At 42.4% G+C, this 23,711-nt stretch overlaps 1 protein-coding gene across 1 annotated transcript in view; it reads right to left on the bottom strand.

Annotated features, from left to right (window-relative positions):
* Positions 1 to 23,711, bottom strand: part of DOCK1 (dedicator of cytokinesis 1) — a 478,132-nt gene that overhangs the window by 346,171 nt on the left and 108,250 nt on the right. The window contains exons 12-16 of the mRNA XM_077258384.1: positions 15,444 to 15,523; positions 9,128 to 9,253; positions 5,261 to 5,385; positions 3,154 to 3,252; positions 771 to 843 (exon numbers count right to left, since the gene is read on the bottom strand). Of these exons, the coding sequence (XP_077114499.1) occupies positions 771 to 843; positions 3,154 to 3,252; positions 5,261 to 5,385; positions 9,128 to 9,253; positions 15,444 to 15,523 (503 nt within the window). The remainder of the gene's footprint in view (positions 1 to 770; positions 844 to 3,153; positions 3,253 to 5,260; positions 5,386 to 9,127; positions 9,254 to 15,443; positions 15,524 to 23,711) is intronic.

The following is a 23,711-nucleotide window of genomic DNA, read 5'->3' as shown; positions in this document are numbered from 1 at the left end:
GATCTAATACTGTAGATACCAGGAGAACTGAGGTAAGAAGAGGCTGCTCACACTGCTGTCCACTCTGTCTATCTGATCTAATACTGGAGATACCAGGAGAGCTGAGGTAAGAAGAGGCTGCTCACCCTGCTGCCCACCCTGTCTATCTGATCTAATATGGTAGATACCAGGAGAGCTGAGAAGGCCGCTCACACTGCTGTCCACCTTGTCTATCTGATCTAATACTGTAGATACCAGGAGAGCTGAGGTAAGAAGAGGCTGCTCACACTGCTGCCCAGCCATCTGATCCAATACTGGAGATAATACAGCTGCTAAGGCAAGAAGAGGCTGCTGACACTGCTGTCCACCCTGTCATTCTGAATGACAATACATGGTAGAGGAATCTAGGACACAGCAGCGGAGCTTCTTACATCACACACTCCCATCCTAATGTTCTAGGACAGGCTTCTGTCATTATAGCATGGCTGCAGCCATGTCAATTGTATAATTCTACACTGATTACATGCGTTGAGAAAACAATTGTGTTCTGCTAATTAAATGTATTAAGGAATTTATTTTTTTTTTTTTCATAATGACAATTCCTATAGCTATTTTTTTTCTATTACCGGAGAACCCCTTTAAGCAATTGACCAGTACACGCTAGAAAGATATAAAGGTGTCCAATAATAGCAATCATTAAATGTAGTAATAAGAATGACAGAAGTGTAAGGATTGAGCCATACATGTCCTAAATCATTACAAATCATTAAGAACTCATATGTGCTACTTACACTCCTGGGAAGATCTGTGGCGGAAAGTGAATCTTAAGTGGCTCCGATTCACATCTTCAATGGGGATGGCGACCTTTAATAAATACAGAAGATGAAGCGAAGTCTCAAGAACAACATCAATACACATATTATGAAATTTCCGGCTGCTGAACCACAGAGGAGATTAACAAGAAAAGTGGGATTTATTCAGCGACATCGAAGAAGCAGCACTTTATTACCATCAGACTAGTACGGATTGAGGTTTAGGAGTAAGTCTTCTTTTATTCCATAGGGAAAACCCATCTCAGATGGGAGAAAAAAAGGATAAAGAACTTTTGGTATAACAGGTTAACGCTGATAGCGGTATCACACAATTAAAGGGACACTAAACCTAAAGTTAAGCTGGGTGATAAAAAGAGCATTTTTGTGCTAACTCTTGGCTGACCGTAAGAATGAAGAGCAAGACCGTCTTGAAATATAATTCCTTTTACTAATTAAGACAACATATTGAAATGTTTTCTATCATTCTACTCAGCTTTTGGTGCGGACCATGGGAGGACATTTTGCCTGAGCTGCTGTTAAAGAGCACTAGCAGCCACATGGATTTACAAAACAACAAACTGGAGATGTTCATCAACTTCTAAAGGGGAGTGTTGTGGGCATGCTCTGTGAGATGTGCATAGTTCATTGCGCAAAGAGGCTTAGGAGGTGACCTGACATCCCCTATTGCGAATGGCGAATCCGGTAAACCAATTGTAAACATAGGTGAAAGCAGTCAATGTGATCCGATGAAAATGACATGACAGCTGAGAGGTGATGTCTACAGAACAGGAAGTGACAGCTGAGAGGTGATGTCTACAGAACAGGAAGTGACTGCCAAAAGGTAATGTCTACAGAACAGGAAGTGACTGCCAAAAGGTAATGTCTACAGAACAGGAAGTGACTGCCAAAAGGTAATGTCTACAGAACAGGAAGTGACTGCCAAAAGGTAATGTCTACAGAACAGGAAGTGACTGCCAAAAGGTAATGTCTACAGAACAGGAAGTGACTGCCAAAAGGTAATGTCTACAGAACAGGAAGTGACTGCCAAAAGGTAATGTCTACAGAACAGGAAGTGACTGCGAGAGGTGATGTCTACAGAACAGGAAGTGACTGCCAAAAGGTAATGTCTACAGAACAGGAAGTGACTGCGAGAGGTGATGTCTACAGAACAGGAAGTGACTGCAAGAGGTGATGTCTACAGAACAGGAAGTGACTGCGAGAGGTGATGTCTACAGAACAGGAAGTGACTGCCAAAAGGTAGTGTCTACAGAACAGGAAGTGACTGCGAGAGGTGATGTCTACAGAACAGGAAGTCACTGCGAGAGGTGATGTCTACAGAACAGGAAGTGACTGCGAGAGGTGATGTCTACAGAACAGGAAGTGACTGCGAGAGGTGAAGTCTACAGAACAGGAAGTGACTGCCAAAAGGTAATGTCAACAGAACAGGAAGTGACTGCGAGAGGTGATGTCTACAGAACAGGAAGTGACTGCCAAAAGGTAGTGTCTACAGAACAGGAAGTGACTGCGAGAGGTGATGTCTACAGAACAGGAAGTGACTGCCAGAGGTGATGTCTACAGAACAGGAAGTGACTGCCAGAGGTGATGTCTACAGAACAGGAAGTGACTGCAAGAGGTGATGTCTATAGAACAGGAGGCTACTGCGAGAGGTGAAGTCTAGAGAACAGGAAGTGACTGCGAGAGGTGATGTCTACAGAACAAGAAGAGCCTGTGAGAGGTGAAGTCTACAGAACAGGAAGTGATGTAGAAATACTTGGCACTCGTATTGGTGTGTTGAAGAACTTATTTATTGAGTGAAGAAATTCCAGAAAAAATTAGAAAGAAAAATTTTTTTTTAAGATTCTTAAAGAAGTTGTGTAATATAAGAAAAAAATTCTCTTTTCTTACAGGAGCAGAACCCCTCCATCCATGGGTTGTGTGTGGTGTCTGGATGAGGTTAAGTTGCAAATGCAGACATAGCCTGTGGACAAAGGAAGTGCCATTTCTTATATCTATTGGGGCATATGTAGTAATCTTGACCAATTTTTAGGTTAAATTATGGCACACGTTGCTTTTTTCAGTCTTGCCCCCACTTTTAGTCTAAGCCAGACCCTTATTCCGTCAATGCTGCTCCATTTGTGGAATGAGCCGCAGAAGTGCAAACAGGTCTAAAAATTGCTCTGTGTTGGAGTCTAGTAAATCTGCCTCTCACAATGAATGTCTCCTGGGTCATAGACTTGTCAGTGTGTGCAAAAGTTTCCAATCATCATCCCCATTAACTGCTCTTATTTTTCTGCATTTATGAATAAAAAAAACGTATTGAGAACATTTTTATTATTATTTTATATTTTACTGCACGATTTACCTTCACAGTCTCAAACCACCGGGGCTGCTTCACTTGATAGTAGATCACGGACTTGTACTCTGACACAGGTTCGTCTCCAGCTCCCTGGTAAATCACGTTCTTAACAAAGCAAAATCAAGAAAAGACAAAAACAAATAAATGTAGGTGTTCACAGCTTCTGAGCGGAGGCAATAGCCCCATAAATTCAGCAGCAGAAGACGTACAGTGGAGTTTCTTAATAAAGTAGAACGAGAGGGGTTTTTAACTTGTGATGAAATATTATAAACAAATCGGAATATGCTCCACAATAAACATGAATTAATAACGGAAGAAACAAATTATACAGTATATACTCTATGCAGCAAGGACTATGATATCAACACATTGGAGCACCATTACTGGAAAGGGTACTGTCCGAATCGAAAGTCTACTCCTACACATAGGATAAGCAACAACTTACTGATTGTTGAAGGTCTTACCGCTGGGACAGTAGTTTTCAGTGAACTTACCTAGCCTTAAATGTAGCGGAAGTGGACATGCTTAAATTCAATCCATTCATTGTCTACGGGACTGCTTGAGAAAGCAGAGTAAATCGTTTGACCATTTCCAGCAGTCCCAAAGTAGACGATAGATGGAGCTGAGGTCAAGCATGCGCACTTCAGTGTAATTCAAAATGTTGCTCTGCAGAGCTGACCAAGGTCGAACTGCGGTGACCACGGCGAGATCCCCACTAGCACCGTGAGAAAAAGTCTAACGATACAGAGGCGAGTTCACCTGGAGAATTTCACAGCGGTGAATTTGAACTGCGTTGAACTCGCCTCTGCACCGAGTCTCACGGTGCTAGCGGAGATCTCACAGAGGACACCGTAGTTCAGCCTGGCTGAGAACACAGCCCCAGTGACCGGCAGTAACCTCGATGACGTCACCGCTAGTCACTGAGGCTGCGCCGGCAGCAGATCATTCACCTGTGGTTCTCAGCCTGGACGGTCGTATCTTGGCACTGTCAAGGTTGAAAACGGTTTATCCCCCAGACATGGATTACCGCGTGGGACAAAATGATGGACAGGTGAGGGATATTGTTGTTTTTTTATTTTTGTTTTATTACAGGAGACGAGGGATTCAATGGAATGGGCGTTAGGGGAGTATAGCGGTGTTTGTTATTTTCATATAAAAAAGTAAAAGTGTGCTTTGTTTTATTTCTAATAAAGGACTTTATTCTGGCTGTGTCTTTATTTACCATACAACTATAGGATTAGTAATGGATAGATGCACATGACAGCGTGGCAAACACTGGATGTGTCCGCCCATCTCTATTCAAGGACACTGTGTCTGCAACAGGTAAAGTGGTGAATTTGGAGAAACAAGACACCAGGGGTCTACCTTATGCTTCCATTCTGAGATGGTCTGGTGCCTTGGTTCCTGGACTAACCCAATGAAGACACTTAGAAATGCCCACTGCCTCCATTTAATTTTTTTTTTTTTTAAGACAATTTCTCTGATTTCCAGTCTCATCTTCTCAGACTACTCTGCTCTCAGCTGTTTTTTTCAAAGACCCGGTGAAGTAACTCAGACGATCAAAGCACAGTATGCATAAAGACTAGTGATGAGCGAGTGTACTCGTTGCTCGGGTTTTCCCGAGCACGCTCGGGTGATCTCCGAGTATTTGTTAGTGCTCGGAGATTAAGTTTTCATTGCCTCAGCTGCATGATTTACAGCTATTAGACAGCTTAATTACATGTGGGGATCCCAGGCAACCCCCACATGTACTCAGCCTGGCTAGTAGCTGTAAATCATTCAGGTTGGGGAGATGAAAACTATATCTCCGAGCAGTCACAAATACTTAGAGGTCACTCAAGCGTGCTCGGGAAAACCTGAGCAACGAATACACTCGCTCATCACTAATAAAGACGTCTGGGAAGCCGGGACTCGGTTTACCAATACTGTGCTGTAAAAATTGAAGAGGGGGTCCGCATTTTGAATATATTGTGGATATTTTATTGGAAAATTTAGTGTCACTTTAATTACGCAAGTCCTTCAAAAGCAAATGGTTCGAAAAAAATAAAAATCATTATGACCGCAATGTCTATACCCTAAATTTGTGTAGACAAACCGGGTGAAGAACAATTACCTCCAGTCGCTTCCCATCCTCATCAAATACAGACATGGTGACCTCCACATTCTTGGCCGTAGTCTTGTTGCCTCTATCATAGTCACCCTGAAACATTGTAACATAGATATCGTTGCGAACATCACCTGGTGGGAAAAAAAATGCAAAAATGTAACAGTTAACACAGAACCCAATTATCCAACATAAGGATAAATGATCATTTTCAGATCCGTAGGGATCCAAAACTGGCCCCCTTTTCCCAACTCAATCAGCTCTTAGCATGTCCCGCAGCAGCCCTGTACATTGTGTAGTTGCCGTTCTCCGGTACCGGAGCTCAGCTCACATTCATTTCAATGGGAGCGGATCTTCAGTATCGGAGACCGGCCAATACACAGTTCAAGGGGGCTGTATTGTTCCGCTTAGTAAATCTTTAACTTCCGGCAGGCACAGGATGTGGAACGAGCTGATCGGTGGGGTGATGGGTGTGGGACCAATCCTAAGGAGAGGTCATCAATAATTTGGAATTGGAAAACCTCTTTAAATACATCAGCAGAATAAAATGCAACGTGGTGGCGTAATCTGTAGTCTCCTATGGAGTAACAAAGCCGATGACAAGCTGCCAGGAGCACTCCTAGACTATAGGTGCACTCATCTGGATGTTATTAGCTGTATGTAATGTTTATGAAGTTTTATCAAGATGTGATGTGGGCGTTCTGAAGGCCACGTATTAAGGAAGGTTCTTCTCCGTTGCTCTAAATTTTCCCTTTGAGTATAGCAAAAAAAAAGAAAAAAAAAAAAGAGCCTCCAGATATAACTCCAAAAACCTTGCTGGAGTTTAATGTAACAGCCAGGATGTTCTACTGCGGTGGCGATGCTCATGCATAATTAATAAAAGAACATCGCTGTGCTTTCATGGCTTATAAAACTAGCAAGAAGAAATCCAGGCCAACACAATGCACTCTGCCGCTTCTAGGCAATGATTCCCTGATTCCTTATAAAAAGGGAAGAGAATCGCAGCCGCCATCAAGCTGTAAATGTTACAGTTAAAGATAGATCACGCCGCACCTTCCATCCGGCACATATCCGGAATAGTCGTAGATATATTAAAAGGGAATGCTCAATCAGGTGGATCCGAAAGGAATGTCTGTATGGAGGGGATTCTATCAGAAAAGTGCAAGCGAAAAGACGGCAAGATGAATTAATAAGAATAAAAAAGTTCCATCAGAACTTTAATGAAAGGATGCCTTTTCCTCCTGATTTTTTGTTTACCCCTTTATTCCTTTCTTTTCCTCCATTCTTCTTTCGGTCCCCTCCTCCTGTTGTGGTTTATTTGGACGAATGTTTTCTTTTAATTTGTTTCCCAAAGCAATTTCAGAAGCAGGTAATGCGGACGCTTGCAAGAAAGCAGCCAGCTACAGCTAAACATGCAAACGTAGCAAAACCAGAACGAAGAAGCGGCTGCAAACTTGGGAGAAAAGCAGCAGAAAATGCTCTAAAATAAGGTACTGGCAGATAGCGCGGCACATGCCCGTGGAGGCTGCTGATTGGCTGTGGCAGTCACATGGTGGTGCAGGACCGGCGGAGCATGCGTGCTGGATCAGAAGTGATCTTTACTTTTTTCCTTTCTAGAGCACTTTCTGCTTCTTTTACTTTGCCTGCAGTCAGAAAACCCTTTTATGGGCCAGGTAAAATACGCTTGATGCCAGGAAAAGCCTCGTCTCAGGGATAGGCAGTATTAATAGCCAGGTAAAATACGCTTGATGACAGGAAAAGCCTCGTCTCAGGGATAGGCAGTATTAATAGCCAGGTAAAATACGCTTGATGCCAGGAAAAGCCTCGTCTCAGGGATAGGCAGTATTAATAACCAGGTAAAATACGCTTGATGACAGGAAAAGCCTCGTCTCAGGGATAGGCAGTATTAATAGCCAGGTAAAATACGCTTGATGCCAGGAAAAGCCTCGTCTCAGGGATAGGCAGTATTAATAGCCAGGTAAAATACGCTTGATGCCAGGAAAAGCCTCGTCTCAGGGATAGGCAGTATTAATAGCCAGGTAAAATACGCTTGATGACAGGAAAAGCCTCGTCTCAGGGATAGGCAGTATTAATAGCCAGGTAAAATACGCTTGATGCCAGGAAAAGCCTCGTCTCAGGGATAGGCAGTATTAATAACCAGGTAAAATACGCTTGATGACAGGAAAAGCCTCGTCTCAGGGATAGGCAGTATTAATAGCCAGGTAAAATACGCTTGATGCCAGGAAAAGCCTCGTCTCAGGGATAGGCAGTATTAATAGCCAGGTAAAATACGCTTGATGCCAGGAAAAGCCTCGTCTCAGGGAGAAGGCAGTGTTAATAATCTTATAAGGGTTGTCCATCTATGTGAACAATTTTTTTTTTCCACTTAAATGCTTGAAATTAGGGCTAAAAATAATTTTTGTAATTGGGTTTCATTATCAATTTTGCTCCTATAGCCGCTGTATTACACTGTCTACGTGGCTTATCTCATTCGGCAGGCAACAGTACACAGTGTAATAAAGAGGCAATTGGTGCAAAAGTTTTAATTAAACCCAATTGCAAAAATGATTTTTAGCACCAATTGCATGTATTTAAAATAAAGGGGAAAAAATGTCCAAAAAATGAACAACCCCTTTAAGGGTGATTACATATAAAAAGCTGAATGGTGTGGCAGAGAGCAGCACTACTATCACATGCAATAAATCTGTTTTATGTCTTGGTATTATAACGTTTGCTCTGTTAAAGAAGACGACAATCCCTGTAAAATTGCACCTCTTCATGGTCTCATTGCGGCTTGGTTCAGACTCTGCTACTTTTACTGCTTGTTTTCAATGTGTCCTTAAAGTGGACCAGAATTCAGAAATTAAACATACATTAGATCCTATGAGACTGGTGTACTTACTATGATAATCCATGTCTGCATAATCTTTTATGAAAGCTATATACTATCTCACTAAGCTGCATTGACAGCTCCTCAGAGGACCTCCCCTCTGCTGAGATCTCACACTGCTTAGTACAAGCTGCGGCTTCCAGTCAGGCTGGGAGAACGTGCGGAGACTGAATACAGTTGGACTCATGAGCTTTCTCAGTCCATATCTGAATTTATAAAAATGCTCATCATAATATCAGGATTATACAACCTGTTCTGACATGAATTTTTCAACGTAAATACACAAGCCTCATCAGGTCTAAGAGACTTATTTCATAATGTATGCAGTTTTGCACTGTGAAATCTGGTATAAAAATTTCAAATACATTTGCTCACATGATAATAGACTTTTTTTCGCTGACAAAGCCAGTTAAAGGCAAAGTACGTAACTCTATGGCCCGAATCAGGACATTTTCCAAGAATTGTCAAAGTAACATAAAAATGGCTTGTGAACGGAGCCTTATGTTCCCTGGCGTAATAAACAAATAATGAAAATCTATGGGTGTTACCGTTCGCCCTACCAGAGGGATGATATCCTGGCACACACAATTGATAAGGGGAACTGTAAGACCCTGGAGTCCATTATTCATATATTTCCAGGAAGAATAACACAGACACAAAAGTCTATAGGTTGTGATTAAGCTGAAAATTCGGAAAAAATTGTAGTAAAAAGCTGATGTTTTCAGGGTGTGAACAGAGCTTTATGGATTTTTTAGCGCTAAAAACATCTGGTATGGGAGGGTCTATTACACGGTAACTCCCATCCGTTGCTTTATAGTCCAGGGATGACCGTCTGAGCTTTGGAAAATAAAAAATATATATATTACAGTCATTATTTCTTTTCAAGAAAACCCCTTTAGTCTTGTACTAATTGGTACAACATGAAATTAGCGGCTCAGAATCCGCTGCCCTTTCCCATTAACCCCGGTAATTGCAGAGCTGCACACCTGGCATGATGATCTCAGGGAATCCCATTTTTCGGGCCACGGCTGTAGATCTATCCACAAGATGAGGAAATTCCTTTCGGATCTGATGAATGTCACCAGGCAGCAGCTTCATTGTTACCCACAGACCTGCCAGGAGAGTAACAAAGGGTTACACGTCATAGGGCGCCATCGTAACGCCTGGGGAGATATATTTAGCGGACAGCTTGTGTTCATCCTATACAATTCAACCTCATTAGGGGATAAGACTTAATGATGTCTCTCTCATCAATGGTTACCCATTCTTCACATCCAAGGCTTGAGTCCGAAGATTTACATTAGTCTACGGCACAGAGGTGGATGTACACTCTGAGGGAAGCAGAAGTAAGTATCTGTAGTTTGCACGTCCACGTCTCCTGACTAGTGATGAGCGAGCGTGCTCGGATAAGGTGTTGATGTAATGAGCATGATTAGGGCAAAACTCATTACAAACCGAGGAGGAGGAGGTGAGCTGTGACATCATCTATTGTGAATAGTGTATCCTGTGTTATCTACTGTATATAGAGGTGTTATCAGTCATTGTACAGGAGGAGGAGGTGAGCTGTGACATAACCTATTGTGAATGGTGGATCCTGTGTAATCTAATGTATATAGAGGTGATATCAGTCATTGTACAAGAGGAGGAGGTGAGCTGTGATATCACCTATTGTGAATGGTGGATCCTGTGTTATCTACTGTATATAGAGGAGATATCAGTCATTGTACAGGAGGAGGAGGTGAGCTGTGATATCACCTATTATGAATGGTGGATCCTGTGTAATCTACTGTATATAGAGGTGATATCAGTCATTGTACAGGAGGGGGAGGTGAGCTGTGACATCACCTATTGTGAATGGTGGATCCTGTGTAATCTACTGTATATAGAGGTGATATCAGTCATTGTACAGGAGGGGGAGGAGGTGAGCTGTGACATCACCTATTGTGAATGGTGGATCCTGTGTAATCTACTGCATATAGAGGTGAGTCATTGTACAGGAGGAGGAGGTAAACTGTGACATCTACTGTACATGGTGGATCCTGTGTTATCTACTGTATATAGAGGTGTTACCAGTCATTGTACAGGAGGAGGAGGAAGTGAGCTGTGACATCACCTATTGTGAATGGTGACTCCTGTGTTATCTACTGTATATAAAGGTGTTATCAATCATTGTACAGGAGGAGGAGGTGAGCTGTGACATCACCTATTGTGAATGGTGGATCCTGTGTTATCTACTGTATATAGAGGTGTTATCAGTCATTGTACAGGAGGAGGAGGTGAGCTGTGACATCACCTATTGTGAATGGTGGATACAGTGTTATCTACTGTATGTAGAGGTGTTATCAGTCATTGTACAGGAGGAGGAGGTGAGCTGTGACATCACCTATTGTGAATGGTGGATCCTGTGTAATCTAATGTATATAGAGGTGTTATCAGTCATTGTACAGGAGGAGGAGGTGAGCTGTGACATCACCTATTGTGAATGGTGGATCCTGTGTAATCTAATGTATATAGAGGTGTTATCAGTCATTGTACAAGAGGAGGAGGTGAGCTGTGATATCACCTATTGTGAATGGTGGATCCTGTGTAATCTACTGTATATAGAGGTGATATCAGTCATTGTACAGGAGGGGGAGGTGAGCTGTGACATCACCTATTGTGAATGGTGGATCCTGTGTAATCTACTGTATATAGAGGTGATATCAGTCATTGTACAGGAGGGGGAGGAGGTGAGCTGTGACATCACCTATTGTGAATGGTGGATCCTGTGTAATCTACTGCATATAGAGGTGATATCAGTCATTGTACAGGAGGAGGTGAGCTGTGACATCTACTGTACATGGTGGATCCTGTGTTATCTACTGTATATAAAGGTGTTATCAATCATTGTACAGGAGGAGGAGGTGAGGTGTGACATCACCTATTGTGAATGGTGACTCCTGTGTTATCTACTGTATATAGAGGTGTTATCAGTCATTGTACAGGAGGAGGAGGTGAGCTGTGACATCACCTATTGTGAATGGTGGATCCTGTGTAATCTAATGTATATAGAGGTGTTATCAGTCATTGTACAGGAGGAGGAGGTGAGCTGTGACATCACCTATTGTGAATGGTGGATACAGTGTTATCTACTGTATATAGAGGTGTTATCAGTCATTGTACAGGAGGAGGTGAGCTGTGACATCACCTATTGTGAATGGTGGATCCTGTGTAATCTAATGTATATAGAGGTGATATCAGTCATTGTACAGGAGGAGGAGGTGAGCTGTGACATAACCTATTGTGAATGGTGGATCCTGTGTTATCTACTGTATATAGAGGCGTTATCAGTCATTGTACAGGAGGAGGAGGAGGTGAGCTGTGACATCACCTATTGTGAATAGTGGATCCTGTGTAATCTACTGTATATAGAGGTGATATCAGTCATTGTACAGGTGGAGGAGGTGAGCTGTGACATCTATTGTGAATGGTGGATCCTGTATTATCTACTGTATAAAGAGTCATCTGTCATTGTACAGGAATAGGTCATTTTTTGATTAAATATTCCTTTTAACTGCATCATGAGTGCTGTTTTCTGTATTTTCTCTATATCTCATTATCTCATGCTGTCTGGCTTAATTCAGACTTAGTACCTACTGTTCTTCGGTATGAACGTACTCTGGACCAAGCTACACTACCGTATGTGAGATATGATTGGATGCATGTAAAAACTATATATACATTTTTGTATATACTATATATATATATATATATTTTTTTTTTTGTTACAGTCAATGGGAACCATGTACAAATTAAAATACTGATTTTTCCAGTCAATATCGCAACGTTCAACTTCCCCCAACACACAGGTTACTACTAGGCTGCCATTTCTCAATTTAGATGCCCATTCTCTGGCTATATCCACTATGATAACTAACCCACTGCATCTTTCTGATCTGTACAGATGCATCAATGACTTAGTCCTTCTCTCTGGGTACAGACACCAAGACTGTTTGCAGCGCCATCGATTCATTGTAACTAACATGAGCTTCGTTCCAAAGGAATCTATTGAGCTGTATGAGCGGTGTGTAACCCTGTGGACGGCATCTGTGATTTGACAGCTACAATTAGAATGGCTACAGAAAGTCTCCGTGTAGCCCGAGCCTAAAGACCGACATAGACATTGATTGCTGCGGCCAAGTAATTATCCGCCTGGCAGCTATTGAGCTTCACCTAGCAGCGAGCTGGCCAGTTTGGCTTGGGAAAGCATCCATAGCAGAGAAAATATTGTTTGGTGCTCGGATACTATACACGACTGGCTACTAAGTTTCCTACATAGAAGAAGATTGGCAGAACTCGTCTTTACAGTGGGACCGGCCAACAATAATATCTATGGCAGCTGGCGCATGATGAAGTTACTTCTCTCCACCAATAAATTGGTTGGTGCAAACAAAGGGAACGTGTCGTCAGAAATCGACCTATTGTTTAAATCAGGTATCTATATTACATGTAGTTAAAAAAAAAAACAACCTTTTTCCACATCATTATCTATAAAAAATTATAGTTCTATTTCTGTCGTCTTCTCCACTTACAGCGACGTGTTTGTGGTGCCCATCTACCATCTTCGTGCCATTGTGCATTGTTTCAGTCTCCTTTCTAGTATTTCTTCTCTCCCGCAGAGCGCGACGCCTCTTTCTTGTGTGACTCACTTTTTAACCCTGGTGATCTTGGTAAATCAGTAAAAGTATATAGATTTTATATTTTGACATCCTGTGTCACTGGCCATCTTTTGTGGAGCTCAGTTTTGTTGCTTTTTGGCCTTTCCATTAGGCTTCTTTCACACATCCGTTTTTTTAGAATCAGTCACAATCCGTCAAAGTGTTGAAAAGACGGATCCTGTGCAGATTGTAAAAAACTGATGCACTGGATCCGTTTTTTTTGACGGATGAAAATGATTTTTTTTTTCCTTTACCCGGAATGGAAAAATAAGTTAAACTAACTGAAGAAAAATTCTCCCGGGCATGCTCAGTTTAAAAAAAAAAAAGGAATCCGTCGCTGGATTCCGTCTTTTGACGGACAGCGACGGATCCTGCGCCCATAGCCTTCTATTATAGCCAACGTCGGACGGCACAGGATCTGTAGCTGCCGGACTTTTTAACGCAGATAAAAAATGTTCCATTGTACGTTCTGTCAAGACGACGGATACACAAATTCCAACGGATCCTGAGCATGACGGACAAAACGTGAGGCCATCCGTCATAATCTGTCACTAATACAAGTCTATGAATAACAGATGGATCCAGCGGGGAAATTTGCTGGATCTTTTTTTTTTTTTTTTTTTTTTTTAACAAAACGACAGATTTTGACGGAAACAAAAAGACGGATGTGTGAAAGAGGCCTAACTCCTATGTATGCGATTAGTTTAGGTTTTACCCATTACATAATAATGTATTTCCATCAGTAATTATTATTTATTTTTTTATGTTGATTGGGCACAATTACAATAGTCGTCTTAAGTTTGAGTTTTCATTTACAGAGATGTTACTAGTCATTGTACATAAGGAGGAGGAGGTGAGCTGTGACATCACCTATTGTGAATGGTGGATCCTGTGTTATCTACTGTATATAGAGGCGTTATCAGTCATTGTACAGGAGGAGGAGGTGAGCTGTGACATCACCTACTGTGAATGGTGGATCCTGTGTTTTCTACTGTACATAGAGGTGTTATCAGTCATTGTACAGGAGGAGGAGGTGAGCTGTGACATCACCTATTGTGAATGGTGGATCCTGTGTTTTCTACTGTACATAGAGGTGTTATCAGTCATTGTACAGGAGGAGGAGGTGAGTTGTGACATCACCTATTGTGAATGGTGGATCCTGTGTTTTCTACTGTACATAGAGGTGTTATCAGTCATTGTACAGGAGGAGGTGAGCTGTGATATCATCTATTGTGAATGGTGGATCCTGTGTTATCTACTGTATATAGAGGTGTTATCAGTCATTGTACAGGAGGAGGAGGTGGGCTGTGACATCACCTATTGTGAATGGTGGATCCTGTGTTATCTACTGTATATAGAGGTGTTATCAGTCATTGTACAGGAGGAGGTGAGCTGTGACATCACCTATTGTGAATGGTGGATCTTGTGTTATCTACTGTATATAGAGGTGTTATCAATCATTGTACAGGAGGAGGAGGTGAGCTGTGACATCACCTATTGTGAATGGTGGATCCTGTGTTATCTACTGTATATAGAGGTGTTATCAGTCATTCTACGGAAGGAGGAGGTGAGCTGTGACATCCCTTTAAGTGAATAGTGCATCCTATGTTATCTACTTTATATAGAGGTGATGTTTGATTTACACATTGGGTTGTATGCGGATGATAGATTGCCTTTAAAGCGAGATTGACTACTCCCAAATAGGTTAGGTCATCAATATCAGATTGGTGGGGGTCTGACATCTGAACCTCATTGATCAACAGATATCTGGTGATGTGGTTGCCAAAAGTATATGGAGCAGGAACACCAGTTCTATACACTGTGTAGTAGCCATTTTCGGTTACTGCGGCCCAACCCCAGTGAAGTCAACGGGAACCGAGCTGCGGTGTTTTCCGGGTCTGTAGACGTGTACTTTTGTCAACCACGGCACAAGGTATTAATCGATGAAAGGATTCCAGGTGTCGAACATCCATCGATCAGACTGTGATGACCTAACCAATGTGTTTTGGTTGCCTGACATAGGAGGACAATTAGGACTTACAGTAGATTGCTTTGAGAACAAAGTTAGGGAAGGACGTGGTATCAATGAGGAGAGAGCATTGGAATATATTTCCAGGCAATGCTCTATGGAAAAAACAAACATGAACTATGAGGGGCAGTTATTTGAGGAGTGTCTGGTTTGCTTGATATGATATGGCTTTTTCCTTCTGTAGGAGAGATCATTTACAGTATACGGTAATCTCCTGAGCTCCCCCTAGTGGTGGCTTCAGGCAGCTAAAATGTTTTGTAGGAAATCTAAGTCCATCTACAAGGACCTAGAGTCACTTTTTAGGGTTAAAATTCCTAAAACTAGGATTCTTGCTTTGGAAAAGACACCAAAATCAGCCTTGTTTTTATGATTATGAGATTTCTTCTCAGAGACCGATTGAATGTGAGTATCCTGCAGAGGTGACAAACGATCTTCTCCTCGTTCTTGAGCACAATCATTTATTTTAATTAAAATAAAAACCCTCTACTAAGTACATTGCGATTTTAATTACAGAGCCGCGGAGAGGATTTTCCCAGCTGCGAGTCCCGATGTGAAGATTGCATGAAAAGTACGTACCTTGACCTTTGTGGTTGACTTCCTTGGCAGCAATCACTTTGTTTATAACAGTCTGAAGAAAATCATTCTCCCCTGCCACCCTGGGAGAAAAACGGGATGATAGGTTGAGCTGCCTGTGTCGGATGACGTCATCCAATGCTAGCCTGGAGCGTGCACATCACGGACACCACCACAGGGAACATGGGGTCACAGAAAACCAGAGAGCACAGAAACAGGGGGACGGATGAGGCCATAGCAGAGGTGGCACAAAAAGTTTTGTATTAGTTCACAACAGACACAGAACGGAAACAGGATGACAAGAAAGATATGGAAAGATCAGTGATAAAGTATTTATCAGAGAAGAGAAATACAAATTAATGACCCTAAGCACCCATGGAGTTGTCTGCGAGAGACCCCACAAGCTGGCCATACACTTTAGATAACTATTCCTCCCGACCCCTCTATAAACTTGAAGGCTGGTCTCAGCTGAGCGTGCATATGTAGTGAAAAGGTTTATCTCCTCAAAAAAAAAAAGACAAAGCATGTTGAAAGTCAGTATGTCTAACCCTTCTTTCTCCCAATACCTGCCCTTTTAGGACAGTCTGAAGTTGGGAAAAAAGGACTTGTAAGACCCTGATCATCAGTCTACATGAACCTCAGCCTACATGCCGACATTCCCAACCTCTCCTGATTAGTAGACCCTAGCTCCCGATCGGTAGACCCTAGCTCCCGATCGGTAGACCCTAACTCCCGATCGGTAGACCCTAACTCCCGATCGGTAGACCCTAACTCCCGATCGGTAGACCCTAACTCCCGATCGGTAGACCCTAACTCCCGATCGGTAGACCCTAACTCCCGATCGGTAGACCCTAACTCCCGATCGGTAGACCTTAACTCCCAATCGGTAGACCCTAACTCCCAATCGGTAGACCCTAACTCCCAATCGGTAGACCCTAACTCCCGATCGGTAGACCCTAACTCCCGATCGGTAGACCCTAACTCCCGATCGGTAGACCCTAACTCCCGATCGGTAGACCCTACTCCCGATCGGTAGACCCTACTCCCGATTAGTAGACCCTACTCCCGATTAGTAGACCCTACTCCCGATTAGTAGACCCTACTCCCGATTAGTAGACCCTACTCCCGATTAGTAGACCCTACTCCTGATTAGTAGACCCTACTCCTGATTAGTAGACCCTACTAACTAGAAGCAGCACAGGGAATCCTGGTATGGCGACCACAGACTACTGACGGCCACAGATCAGGGTCCTGCAAATCTTTCTGCTCAACTCTCATGTGTGCTCAATGGAGAGAGGGGTGTCAGCTGCTACCAGACACATTCGATGATGGTGTATCTTCTGCGAGTACAAAAATATCAGGCTTGTTCAAATTCTACATTTCCAACCCTTCTTTCCCCCAAAATCTGCAATTTGAGGACAGTCCGGACACCCCCACAGACATTACATGATCATTACCGCCATAATCGTCATGTTTGGCCAATGGTTATCTAACATGCACGGCCAGCATTAAGATGGATCGACGCTGAGATGTTTCAGGAAAGGATCGGAATGGAGGAGATCATAGAGATTTGATGCAAAGTGACAAGGAGCTTGTCAGAGATCACAGGGACAGATGGAGAAATGAAGTCACTTCCCAAAGACTCAAGAAACCCAGTTATATTTTACTAGGTAAGCAAATCGACAGTAAGCAAGCTGGACTTTATAACTCCCTTTGTCAGCAAGAGGGTGAATCCTCGAGAGCAATGGAGTTATATGAAGACATATTCCAACATTTTTTTCAGACAATTTCTGGTAATACACATTAATAAAACAAGTCATGTCTGCAAAATTCTATATAGAAGAAACATTTTTGTTGATTTTCTTTGTGCAAACCTACTCTGCTGTTTTACACTATGCTTTTTTTTCTTTGACTTGTTTTTTTGCAGCTTAGTTATGCAGGTTGATAGCCGGGTCGGTCATACTTACCATTTGACATATGATGAATTGACTCCACTGTGACTGATTCTAACATTTGTCCTTCCAAACAACCCATTACTTAACCAAAGTATCACATGAACCCCTAATGAAGCCAAAAGCAGACCTGTGAAGTCCTGCGGGTAGACGGGACGGATGAAAATAGCTGATCGCTGTATTCAACCATCTCCTTCGATCCCATTCAGCAGCAGGACCTCCTAGCCATCCCTTTAAGCGTAAGGCCATAGCTCATGGGTCTACATAAAAGATTTAATGTGGCCAGGTCACAGTATTGTAAGAAGAGCACGGCGGAAGACGCCTTTATATACCAATCTAATAGAATATAAGCCCAGACATTAAGGACTAGGATAAAATCCTAAAGTTTCTGAAGATTTTGCGTCAACTTCTGACTAGTGATGAGCGAATGTGCTGGGATAAGGTGTTATCTGAGCATGCTCGAGTGCTAACCGGGTGTCTTCGGTGTGCTCGAATAATATGTTTGGGTCCCTGCGGCTGCATAATGGCTTTTAATTGCATTCACCATATGAAAATGTCTTGTATTGCTTCCGAATACGTGGAGCTTTGGCTGTAAGATGAGGATGTGGAAGGCGACACATTGGGCTTGGACGACAGACAAGGCACAATCATGTGCTGCCTCCGGGCCCCTGGCCAACGCCTAGCGTCGGTGTGGATTATCCCGCCCTCGTACTGTAGTAATATGGGTGAAGATATTCTGAAAGACCAGCATTTGGGATCACAGCCACTTGCACAGACTTAAGTGAATTGCTACCTAAAAAAATCACATTCGGAATGTTAGGATTAAAGCCCGTCGTCAGACAATTGCACAAGAAGCTTTTTTTATGGCAAAATTTTATGCGGATTTTGGCTCTTACAGTGTGACAAAATCCACATCAAATCGTTTTTGTTTTGTTTTTTTGCTATGAGAGGTCAATTCTTAAAAACGGTAGTAGAGACATTGGGAAGACACATAGATTAGCCTTGCTGAATAGGGAATATTTGTGAGCATATCCACGGCAGTGTAAACTGTAAACCCACAGCACAAATCCTAAATTGAGCTGTTGTGAATCAATTCGCGGATCCCAATCCATCGGAAAAAGACCGGCTGCAGGACAGGACAGGAGTGCCGCCTTTTACCGCCGCTTGTTTAGATCACCTGATGTCGCAGTTGCGGAGTGACGCACATTTTCTTACCAATAAAAATAAAAAATGTAAAAAAAGAACCCTGATAAACCTTATCAAAGTCAACGAATCCTATAGGAACCCAATGAGAGAAAAAAAAAACATTTATCAGAGTTACGGACAGACGCCATGCAGCCAGGGTGTATGGGGGAAACACTCACACAGGAGAATCTGCCTAAACGATGAACCAACAGGTCACAAAAAAGAAAAGAAGCACTTAAAAATGCAGCCGGGATCTCCGGTATTCTGATGTCAGAGGAAATCTCCTGCTCCCACACACCGAGGAAAGACGTGTGAAAGCCGTGCATGTGGCGAGGTGTCATGGAAGGTAAATCCCTGCAGCAGGGAACGCTACGACCGGCGAGGGCAGAGCGGGCCGAGAAGAGACCTTCAGTCCTCGCTGCGCCTTGTTACATAAGTCCATAAAACAGCTGCCTGTAAATTATTCACACTCCCCGGATGGAAGGATCCACAGTCCTCACACACAATCTCACACCCACATGTCAATCTGAGCAGGGTGGAATCACAAATGAAGGATTTTTATGGCTGGGACCAAAAGGTGTGCGGTGAAGAAAAATAAAATCATCATCTCAGATAGGATTGTCCCCATTCCCCCCGACCGAGGTTCATTCACCATCAAAGCTTAGCTGCTAATAGTTTATCATTGTTCTTTCACCAGAAATCGGGTCAACATGTACCGACCTGCGGAGCTGCAGTGCAAAGCATGGGGGATGGACTGAGCAGCAGCATGATAAAACGTTTGGGGGATTTTAGTCCATCTTGGAATCACTTAGGGCTAAAAGAAAACCAAGCAGGCCACACAGGGCACCCATCAGTAAGCTGAACCCTCCTAGGCCATCTATATGGACATGTAGGTCATAGAAAGATGAATAAAATTATACCTTCATATCTGTGATCCGATGTCTTATTTCACAGAAATCCACATTTTTCTTCATCTAAATGAGCTATTAATTCTACTGGTTGGACATAGATCTCCCTGAGAATCTGCCTCCGGAGCTTATATTAAATGAGGGGGCATTATAAGTGTGAGACATGTAATGGCTGACGTTGTGATGTCAGTGCAGAGCAGAGATTGATTACAACTAACACAGTACAGCAGAGCTGAACTTTGTTTTATTACAAACACACAGCAGCAGTTGTCCTCAGTGTTGTCAGCTCGGCTGCAGAGCTGTACCCGATTATAACCAACGCAGAGTCGGAGCTTTTCTCATTTCCAACACATTTGCGGTTGTCCCGTCACCGTGCTGTCCGGTCTGCTGTAGTGCCACCTCTACACCAAGCTGGCGGCCTGTGAGATGGAAGCTGAAGCACTAGGAGAGGACAACAGCACCTGCTAATGTGTTTGTAATGAGACAAAGTACAGCTCTGCTGTACTGTATTAGTTATAACCAGGAACAACTCTGCAGTGAGATCAGGACAGTAGACTATCAGTCATTACATGTTTCACACAGGTAACACCCCTTTCATTTAGAGTAATCTGTAAAGGCAGATTCTCAGGGAGATCTATGTCTAGCCCATGGATCTGAACAGCTCATTTACATTTTATGAAAAATGTGAATTTGTCTGGAATAAGACATCAGATCGCAGATATCAAGGTGTCATTTTATACATCTTCCTCTGACCTGCATGCTCAGATGGCTTAGGAGGGTAGGTACTGCTGACAGTTTCCCTATAAGATGATATCTACACTTCCATTTTATAGGAGTTATGCTGTGTCTTAGATCAGCTGAGGAAAAACACGGTTGAAAGTTGACAAGTCAAATGAAAGGAGTGTCCTAGCAATTAATATAAATGCAGATGAATTCTGGGACACTGGATTGGGTATTTCGGTAAGGCCACGTTCACACTAGCAGTATTAGGTCAGTATTTTACATCAGTATTTGTAAGCCAAAAACAGGAGTGGGTGATAAATGTAGAAGTGGTGCATGTGCAACTATTATACTTTTCCTCTAATTGTTCTACTCTTGGTTTTGGCTTACAAATACTGATGTGAGATACTGACCAAATACTGACCGTGTGAACGTGGCCTGACTGTCCGTCCCACCTAACTGGCAGCAGAATCTCTCCACACCTGATGTTAGATCCAGCTGAATAGAAGATCTACAAAACCCCATTAATTCCCTTTATATGGCACAAAGGTTCTTAGAGAGCTTTATCCAGCTTGAATACAAAATATTCAAAGACATATACTACACTGTGTTCCAAATTATTATGCAAATTGGATTTAAGTGTCATAAAGATTTAATTGTTTTGTTTTTCAAATAAACTCGTGGATGGTATTGTGTCTCAGGGCTCAATGGATCACTGAAATCAATCTTAACCCCTTAGTGACAGAGCCAATTTGGTACTTAATGACCGAGCCAATTTTTACAATTCTGACCAGTGTCACTTTATGAGGTTATAACTCTGGAACGCTTTATCGGATCCCGCTGATTCTGAGATTGTTTTTTCGTGACATGTTGTACTTCAAGTTAGTGGTAACATTTCTTCGATATTACTTGCGATTATTTATGAAAAAAATGGAAATATGGCGAAAATTTTTAAAATTTTGCAATTTTCAAACTTTGTATTTTTATGCCCTTAAATCAGAGAGATATGTCACAAAAAATAGTTAATAAATAACATTTCTCACATGTCTACTTTACATCAGCACAATTTTGGAAACAATTTTTTTTTTGTTAGGGAGTTATAAGGGTTAAAAGTTGACCAGCAATTTCTCATTTTTACAACACCATGTTTTTTTTAGGGACCACATCACCTTTGAAGTGATTTTGAGGGGTCTATATGATAGAAAATAACCAAGTGTGACACCATTCTAAAAACTGCACCCCTCAAGCTGCTCAAAACCACATTCAAGAAGTTTATTAACCCTTTACGTACTTCACAGGAACTAAAACAATGTGGAAGAAAAAAATGAACATTTTACTTTTTTTTGCAAACATTTTACTTCAGAACCATTTTTTTAAATTTTCACAAGTGTAAAAACAGAAATTTAACCACAAATTTTGTTGTGCAATTTTTCCTGAGTACACCGATACCCCATATGTGGAGGTAAACCACTGTTTGGGCGCACCGCAGAGCTTGGAAGTGAAGGAGCACCGTTTGACTGTTTCAATGCAGAATTGGCTGGAATTGAGATCGGACGCCATGTCGCGTTTGGAGAGCCCCTAATGTGCCTAAACAGTGGAAACCGCCCACAAGTGACACCATTTTGGAAACTAGACCCCCCAAGGAACTTATCTAGATGTGTGGTGAGCACTTTGAACCCCCAAGTGCTTCACAGAAGTTTATAACGTAGAGCCGTGAAAATAAAAAATCGCATTTGTTTTCACAAAAATGATCTTTTCGCCCACAAATTCTTATTTTCACAAGGGTAACAGGAGAAATTAGACCACAAAAGTTGTTGTGCAATTTCTCCTGAGTACGTCGATACCCCATATATGGGGGTAAACCACTGTTTGGGCGCACCGCAGAGCTTGGAAGAGAAGGAGTGTCGTTTTACTTTTTCAATGTAGAATTGGCTGGAATTGAGATCGGACGCCATGTCACGTTTGGAGAGCCGCTGATGTGCCTAAACAGTAGAGACCCCCCACATATGACACCATTTTGGAAACTAGACCCCTTAAGGAACTTATCTAGATGTGTGGTGAGCACTTTAAACCCCCAGGTGCTTCACAGAAGTTTATAACGTAGAGCCGTGAAAATAAAAAAATCGCATTTTTTCTACAAAAATGATCTTTTTGCCTCCAAATTTTTATTTTACCAAGGGTAACAGGAGAAAATGGACCCCAGAAGCTGTTGTACAATTTGTCTTGAGTACGCCGACACCCTATATGTGGGGGTAAACCACTGTTTGGGCGCATGGCTGAGCTCGGAAGCAAAGGAGCGCCATTTGACTTTTCAATGCAAAATTGACTGGAATTGAGATCGGACGCCATGTCGCGTTTGGAGAGCCCCTGATGTGCCTAAACAGCAGAAACCCCCCAAAAGTGACCCCATTTTGGAAACTAGACCCCCCCATGGAACTTATCTAGATGTGTAGTGAGAACTTTGAATGCCCAAGTGCATCACAGAAGTTTATAATGCAGAGTCGTGAAAATAAAAAATATATATTTTTTAACAATAAAGATTTTTTAGCCCCCAAGTTTTTATTTTCACAAGGGTAACAAGAGAAATTGGACCCCAAAAGTTGTTGTCCAATTTGTCCTGAGTATGCTGGTACCCCATATGTGGGGGTAAACCACTGTTTGGGCGCACGGCAGAGCTCGGAAGGGAAGGAGTGCCGTTTTGGAATGCAGACTTTGATAGAATTGTCTGCGGGCGTTATGTTGCGTTTGCAGACCCCTAATGTACCTAAACAGTAGAAACCCCCAACAAGTGACCCCATTTTGGAAAATAGACCCCCCAAGGAACTTATCTAGATATGTGGTGAGAACTTTGAATGCCCAAGTGCTTCACAGAAGTTTATAATGCAGAGTAGTGAAAATAAAAAAATATATTTTTTTCCAACAAAAAAGATTTTTAGCCCCCAAGTTTTTATTTTCACAAGGGTAACAGGAGAAATTGGACCCCAAAAGTTGTTGTCCAATTTATCCCGAGTACGCTGATGCCCCATATGGGGGGGTAAACCACTGTTTGGGTGCACGGCAGAGCTCAGAAGGGAGGGAGTACCATTTGACTTTTTTAGCGCAAAATTGGCTGTCGTGTTTGGAGACCCCCTGATGTACCTAAACAGTGGAAACCCCCCAATTCTAACTCCAACCCTAACCCCAACACAGCCCTAACCCTAATCTCAACCCGATCCATAATCCTAATCACAACCCTAACGATAATCACAACCCTAACCCCAAAACAGCCCTAATCTCAACCCTAACCATAACCCTAATCAAAACCCTAAATCCAACACACCCCTAACCCTAATCCCAACCCTAACCCTAATCCCAACCCTAATCCCAAACGTAACACTAATCCCAACCCTAATCCAAACGCTAACCCTAATCCCAACTCTAACCCTAACTTTAGCCCCAACCCTAACTTTAGCCCCAACCCTAACCATAACTTTAGCCCCCGTCGTCACAAAAAAAGTTCAATGTAA

This window comes from Ranitomeya variabilis, chromosome 4 (genome assembly GCF_051348905.1).
Source record: "Ranitomeya variabilis isolate aRanVar5 chromosome 4, aRanVar5.hap1, whole genome shotgun sequence".
Lineage (NCBI taxonomy): Eukaryota > Metazoa > Chordata > Amphibia > Anura > Dendrobatidae > Ranitomeya > Ranitomeya variabilis.
The sequence above is the reverse complement of the archived record's forward strand: the minus strand, read 5'-3'. Positions and strand labels throughout refer to the sequence as shown.